This window comes from Myotis davidii, unplaced genomic scaffold, assembly GCF_000327345.1.
Source record: "Myotis davidii unplaced genomic scaffold, ASM32734v1 scaffold370, whole genome shotgun sequence".
Taxonomy (NCBI): Eukaryota; Metazoa; Chordata; class Mammalia; order Chiroptera; family Vespertilionidae; genus Myotis; species Myotis davidii.
The window spans coordinates 8,635,443-8,642,158 of record NW_006288615.1 but is presented as its reverse complement, the minus strand read 5'-3'; the positions used below and the strand labels follow the sequence as shown (position 1 = coordinate 8,642,158).

General features: G+C 51.3%; 1 protein-coding gene across 3 annotated transcripts in view; it reads right to left on the bottom strand.

The window, feature by feature from the left end:
• ATG4B (autophagy related 4B, cysteine peptidase) overlaps positions 1 to 6,716 on the bottom strand; it is a 25,296-nt gene that overhangs the window by 8,716 nt on the left and 9,864 nt on the right. For all 3 annotated transcript variants that reach the window (XM_006760538.2, XM_006760537.2, XM_015561944.1), the window contains 4 exons: positions 5,928 to 6,026; positions 5,460 to 5,561; positions 4,859 to 4,931; positions 2,333 to 2,412 (listed from right to left, as the gene is read on the bottom strand). In XM_006760538.2, coding sequence (XP_006760601.1) covers positions 2,333 to 2,412; positions 4,859 to 4,931; positions 5,460 to 5,561; positions 5,928 to 6,026 — 354 coding nt within the window. The remainder of the gene's footprint in view (positions 1 to 2,332; positions 2,413 to 4,858; positions 4,932 to 5,459; positions 5,562 to 5,927; positions 6,027 to 6,716) is intronic.

Here is a 6,716-nt window from a genome sequence, read left to right as displayed (position 1 = left end):
GGTGGGCAGGGAAATCTAAGGAATGAAGTGTCCCCTAACCTGGCACATTTCCCATAAAATCTGAGCAGGAACATTGTAAGCAACCTCTATCACCGGAGAGGGACTTATGAGATTTCTGACATCAACAGGCTTTTCTTAGAAACTGCACTGTTTCTCCACTTTCTACTTTGCTGAACCCAAGCCTCCCTCCCCAGCCTGCTGCCCTAGGTAACTCAGCAGCGCACCAGGAAAGCAGCTGACCTGTCTCCATGAAGCCTAGGCTCTCAAAGCTCAAAGGAATCAGGATGAGCCATTTAGAATCACATCACCTCCCCTCACCCCTCACCCCACACCTCACTACACTGTGTTCAGTCGCAGTGTTATTGTTGGTTGTGTTCTGGTGCTCTTCTTCCTAAATATGGGCACACATCCTCCACTTGTTCCTGTGATGTGCACCCATAACTCCTGATCCGAGGAAGGGAAGGATGATGCAGTGAGACTAGGCCCTGATTTTGGCCAGGTGGCCACACACATCCCACTTGAGAGCCTGTTAACAATGCAGGTCAGACCCTCCCCAGAACCAGATCCACAAGCTCCTGGGATAAGCTCAGGTTCACGTCTCATCTCAGTTCCAGCTTGGCTGCTCTGAATGACCAAGACTCCCAGAAGAGACTGGAGAGGGCCCTCACCAGCATCACCCCCACTCAAGATAGATGGAGGTTCTGGAAAGCCACTTGCCCCCTATCTCTTCCTGGCACTGCCCTGGAGCAACCAGTCTGTAGTCTGAAGCCAGGGATTGGACTAGTGACTGGGCTAGACCCTGAGGAGGGTAAAGAACAATCCCCCCAAAAAGAAATTAAGGTGTAACAGAGAACTGAGCAGCCAGACAGTAAGAATTATAACTGGGCACTGTTTCTCCACTTTCTGCTTTGCTGAGAAAATGCTTAAGATCCTCGGTATTTTCTTTTGGAAAAACAAAAAGCAAAAAAGCACACTGGAACCAACTATGTTTATATGTCAACATGAGCTATTTCTGAAAGGTAAAATCAAGTGATTTTCCCCATTCTTTGCACATTTCCTAAGTTTTCTATGTACCATAAAAATTTCAGGAAATGGAATATGGAGAAAAGGCAAGAGGAACTATACACCCTTCTGCTGTGGTTCCAAGTTAATCACCTCTCAGAGGAACAGAACTGTTAAGGGATGAGGTATCTACCAGAGGGTTCAGAGCTGCAGAAACCAGTGTTGCTTTTTTTTTTTTTAATATATTTTATTGATTTTAGAGAGGAAGGGAGAGGGAAGGAGAGAGAGAAACATCAATGATGAGAGAGAATCATTATTGACTGCCTCCTGCACATTCCCCACTGGGAATCAAGCCTGCAACCCAGGCATGTGCCCTTGGCTGGAATCAAACCCGGGACCCTTCAGTCCCCAGGCCGATGCTCTATCCGTTGAACCAAACCAGCTAGGGCCCAGTGTTGCTTTTTATTAATAAGTCACATCCCCGGCTTCCCAATCTTATGTTGACAGTGTCCCAGAATGTACCCACTGCCTGACGGGGAAGCAATAGCCCTGTGAGCCGACAGGGACACTTGTGGCCATGCTCTAGTCCAGCAGTCATGTGTACAAGACTTGCTTCTAAACATCCACGTCGACCTGCAAATCTGCATACCTGCAAGGATGTAGCTCAAAGTGCTCTCTCTTCCATAAAATTGGATTCAAGGCAACAATCTACATGTGGAACTTCAATAAAATTGGGGTTGAGGCTGCTTTGGGAAATTCATTGGGAATCAGTGCTGAGTAAAAACTTAAGTAGGCACTAAATTAAACAGCTCTATCAGCTTGGGTGCATAATAAAATGTAAACCGCGAAGTCAAAACTCGCTCATGACAGGCTATTTGCGAAACTGAGACCTCATTCTGCTCTAGACCAAACTGTGTGTGCCCAATTCAGGAGGATCCTTCCAGAAAGGGGGAGAGCTATGTCTCTGCTTTGTGTTACATCTCGGCCTGAGAGGGTGGGGTTAGAAAATCAGTTGTTCCTGCCTTCCTTGGCGGTGCGTTATGCACATGAACACCTGCACAAATGCAGCTCAACCCAGCACGCCTCAATGGCACAAAACCATGGGGGTCCTAAGTAACCCAGCTCTGGAGAGAATCCAGACCCTAGCCCTGAGCCTGGTCTTCTCTGTAAGGAAACCTGGGGTCCCCTGGCCTCTGTTTAGGGTGTCCAGCTGCTGCGCAGGACTCATAGTCACTGCCCTCAGGCGAGGCCCGTGAGCCCAGGAGGAGTAAGTGCTCAGCTGCTGCTCCCCGAGTCCCGTCAGTCCCAACCCTGCTTTGTTGTCACTTACTGATGTCCTCCATCACCACCGTGTTGTCCATTGCTATGTGGACAGCCAGGGCGCTCCATGTGTCGAAGATAGCAAGTTTCCTATCAGAAAAGGGGAGGACACGCCAATAAGCTTTCACAATTCAAAGATGGTTCAGCCCTGCAGGATACTAAGGGAACAGCGTTTCTCACAGGAGAAAAACCAAGGCTCAGAGATGTCAGTGCCACAGGTGGGAATAAAGCTGAAGCTGGAACCTATTTCTTCCTCCCAGGATCCAGTGCTCCCTCCATGACCCCCAGCTGCCCTCTGCAGAGAGGAAGTTCCTGCACAGGAGCCTCTTGGTGATGTCATGTCCTGGCCTAGTTGGCATGTGGAGGTGGGAACCAGATCATGAACCAGGAGTCAGATACCGCAGGCTTTGCCAGCCCCACTTCACTCTGCTCCCTTCAATTCCACCCCAGATGTGCTGAGCTGAGGTTCCCAGTTGTAAATGACTGAGGAGTGGTGGCCACAGGATTCTGGCTCTGGAAGAAAGGCACACTGCCACTGGAAGTATAATGGGGGTGTGGAGGCATCTGACTTACTCTCAAGTGCAGTGGAGGTGGGCTCCCATGTGAGAGGACCTAATGGGTCTGCGGACACAGATGGAGGGTTGGGGCACTGGGCTGTCCACACGGAGCCCCTCTTGGGGGAAAGGCCAGATAGGATTCCAACAGAGCACCTGCAGTGCTGCACCAGCCACATCGCTCCTGTGCTGAGGGCCAGGAGCTGTGCTGAGGATGCAATGACATGTGACAGACAAAAGCCCCTAGAGACACTGACACGGGGGAGGGGGCAGCAAGAAATACGTAATCTTATGAGGTAGTAAGTGCCCTAAAGAACAAAGCAGGGGCAGGAGGGGCATAACCAGTGTAGTGCAGGAAGGCCCTGATGCAAAGGGCACAGCACGTGCAAAGAGTCCGAGGTGGTGTGTCCCTCTGAGAAGCAAAAGGTGCCATGTGCCAGGGAGGAGCACAGGGCAGCCAGGCCTGCACCTGCAGCCTTCCTGCATTCACTGGGAAGCCCGGGGTGTGCTGAGCAGAAGAGGGATGGGTGGCTGACTTATAAATGTGAAGATGACTTCTGCTGTTATTTGAAAAGAGACTCCAGAATGGCAAAGAGAAGACAGACTAACAAGGAGGCAAGAGCCGGGGCTTGGAACAGAGTGAGGACAGTGAAGCGAGACATACTGGTCAGCTAGGACACACTGGATGGGTGTCTTGAGAAAGAAGAGCCAAGTATAATCCCAGTGTCTGGCCTGAGTGCCAGGAAGGAGGGGCTGCCCTCAGTGGAGGAGAAGCAGGCAGGGTAGGAGAAGGTTCAGCTTAGGGTTCAACATGCCACTTGGACATCTATGATGCTGAGTGAACATCCTGATAGGACAGATTAGCACTGGGGGATGTGACTCTGGGAGTTGAGTATGAGCAGACAACAGCTAAAGCTGGGCATGGACAGTACAGAGAAGCAGCCACAGTCCTGAGACAAGGCCCACAGGGCTTACAGGTGGGGAGGGCCAGCAACAGATTCTGAGGCGGCAGAGGACCAGAAGGACCAGAGAGAATGGCTCTGTGGCCTGGATTTCCAAAGACAGCAAGTGCCTGAGCCAAGGGTTGCTTGCTGATGGCTGAGTAGGAGCAGAAACTCAGCCTTCAGACATGACAGGTTGATGGTGACCTCGATTGGGGTGTTTCAAGGCAGCAGTGGGGAGGAAAGTGTCAGTGAGTAGTACTAGACAGGAAGAGCTCACACAGACCACGCAGGCCAACCATGCAAACAAACTACACTTTCAAGGCATGCAGCACTGGGCCCGGGACTTTAAAGGACATGTGGGAGGGCTAAGTAATCCAGGGGCCTGGATAAGGAGATGGAGAGACAGTGTCAGGCTTGGGGACCAGCTGGAAGTTGGAAATGTAAGAGAAGAAAGTGTCCTGGAGGATCCCAAGAAACCTGCCGAGGACAGCTGGGTTGAGACGGCAGTCATCCACCACGTGGAGGGAAGAGAAGGGCAATTCCAGGAAGTCACATGGGGGCGCCTGTGGGAGCCTCCATGGAGGTAGGGAGCAGAGGGGCAGACAGCGAAGCAGGGGGGAGAGGGAAGGCCAAGGCTGGAAACAGGTTTCAGAGAAGGGGGGAGACAGTCAGAACAGAGGCAGAGCCCCACCGAGCCTGTATGGAGGGCTGCCTTCTCACCACAGTGTTGTCATTCCCAATCAGTTCCAACTTCCCTGACCATCAGACCACTGTGATGGATGGATCCACCACTAGGCACAAAAAAAGGCCCACACTAATGGGTGCAACCTGGATGAAGGTATTCATTCCATTAGAAAACAAAATTCTGATTCAAGACCATGTGGATGGTCACCTATGAGGACCCTCCTTAAGGCTTTGAAGAGTAAGAGACCCTTTATGTCCTTTAGCAACAGGCCTCAGGAGAGTCTGAACACCCCAGGTACATCTATGCATGCCATGTTCCCCAAAGATATGGGAGGGATGGAGCTTGGTACATACTTGAGAACCTGGGCGACTGTGTTGGGCCCGTACCACTGGCCAATAGACTTGCCCTCGCCAACTCCCATTTGCGCTGCAGGAAACAGATCTGATTAGTGACACACACGTATCAACCATCAACATCCCTCCCCCCACCTCTTAGAAGAGGCTGGTCCTGGAGGCTTGTGGCTGAGGAACACTTTACAGGAAGCCTGGACAGGCACACCCAAACCTGCCTCCAGCATGAGCTGACGGACACCAGGGCGCTTCATCCAAAACGGATAAACGCCGTCTCAAGGTTTGTCCTTCACTATGAGCCAGGATTCCAGTCCTTCAATGAGTAGGATTAAGAAGTAAAATGATCCACTGAATTCAAAGCTGTGTTTTTACTTCCTTCTACACTGAGAACATGATGCTCAGAAGTTGGACTTACTTAAAGCACAGGAGCACTCAGACTCCCTCACTGAATCTAATTTTCACAGATGCTGTGACGAGCAGCCTAGCCCAGGAGCCCACGGTGGTGACAAGCCTCACGCCATCACAATACAACAAAGCTCTTGAGAACCCCGAGACTCACTGCTTAGCTAAACAGCCAAGACATGGGCACCCTGCTCCCACCCACCTATCTGGTGGATAGAGTAGTAACTGTCTTTCCTGTCGATGAATGCGTTGAGGACGTGGAAGTAGCTGTCCGGCTGCCTCTTCCGCTGTGTCCACCTCCAATCTAGTGGAGACAGGTGCAGAAGTGCAGTTTTACCAAATGTGAGAAAGAAGCCTTTACGTTATGCAACACTGAAGACACAGATGGTATCCAAACTGCTTTGAACTGTGATCAAGTTAAAAGCCCTTTCCAAGATTCCAAAAATGCCAACCCATCAACACAAATCCATACAGAAAACAATGGTTTCAGGGGTTTAAAGAGAATTTCTGAAGACAAACATTTATCAGCATTCTTTAAAGTCACTTTAAAAAAATCAATGAAAGCCAGTGGATCATTACTGAAGAAGCCCCTGGATCCTCATCTGTGTTTACACAACTGCACCCATAGTCCTTGCTTCCTGAGAACATCACTGTCCCCAGCGTGACTCACCTCGGCCTAAGTGCCGGCACAGCAGGGCCTGGGCGAAGATCATCTGTCCACAGCGGAGCATGCAGCCCCAGCCCGTGTCCGAGGTGGGGCCGGTCCCCCCTGTGGTGGCGCAGAGAGAGCAGACTCCAGTCAGGTCACTCTACACTGCAGGTGTCAGCACCATCTCGGCAACACACAACCTAGAAGGTGGTCGCGCCGAGGACCCACTGCTGAGGAGTGAAATGTCCTAACAACCTTCTCAAAGGGGCAAAATATGTGAAAAGTCACAGAGGACAAATGTCTGGAAAACATGGAGACACTGTGCCCATGAGTCATCAGTACCCAGACAGTAGACAGCGGAATAGGAAGGTGGTCGGTGCTGGGAGGGGACAGGTTTCAGAGTCAGCCCTGAAGATGCGTGTGTCTTGGGCCCATCCACGTCCCGTCTGCGCAGATTCTGACACTGGGCATGTGGTATCACGTGCAGTGAGACAGACCTGGCCATACAGGAAATGCCCTGGTATCCTAACCATCAGCAAGGCCTGGGATGGCTGGCACTAAACAATCAGTCTCTGGAGCCAGACTATGTGGGCTGCAGTCTCACCTCTGAGCCTCATGAACCCTGCCCAGGCACACAGGGACAAAGCCCACCTCTTGGTGAGATCAGAGAAGGTACTCAGCATGGTACCTGTCACTCCCCACTCCACCTCCCATACCAACAAGCTATGTCCAAGGGGCAAAGGGAGGAAACACCACACTGGCCTTTAGAACCTGGACAGCCCACCTCCTCCTCCACGACTGTGTCAAACA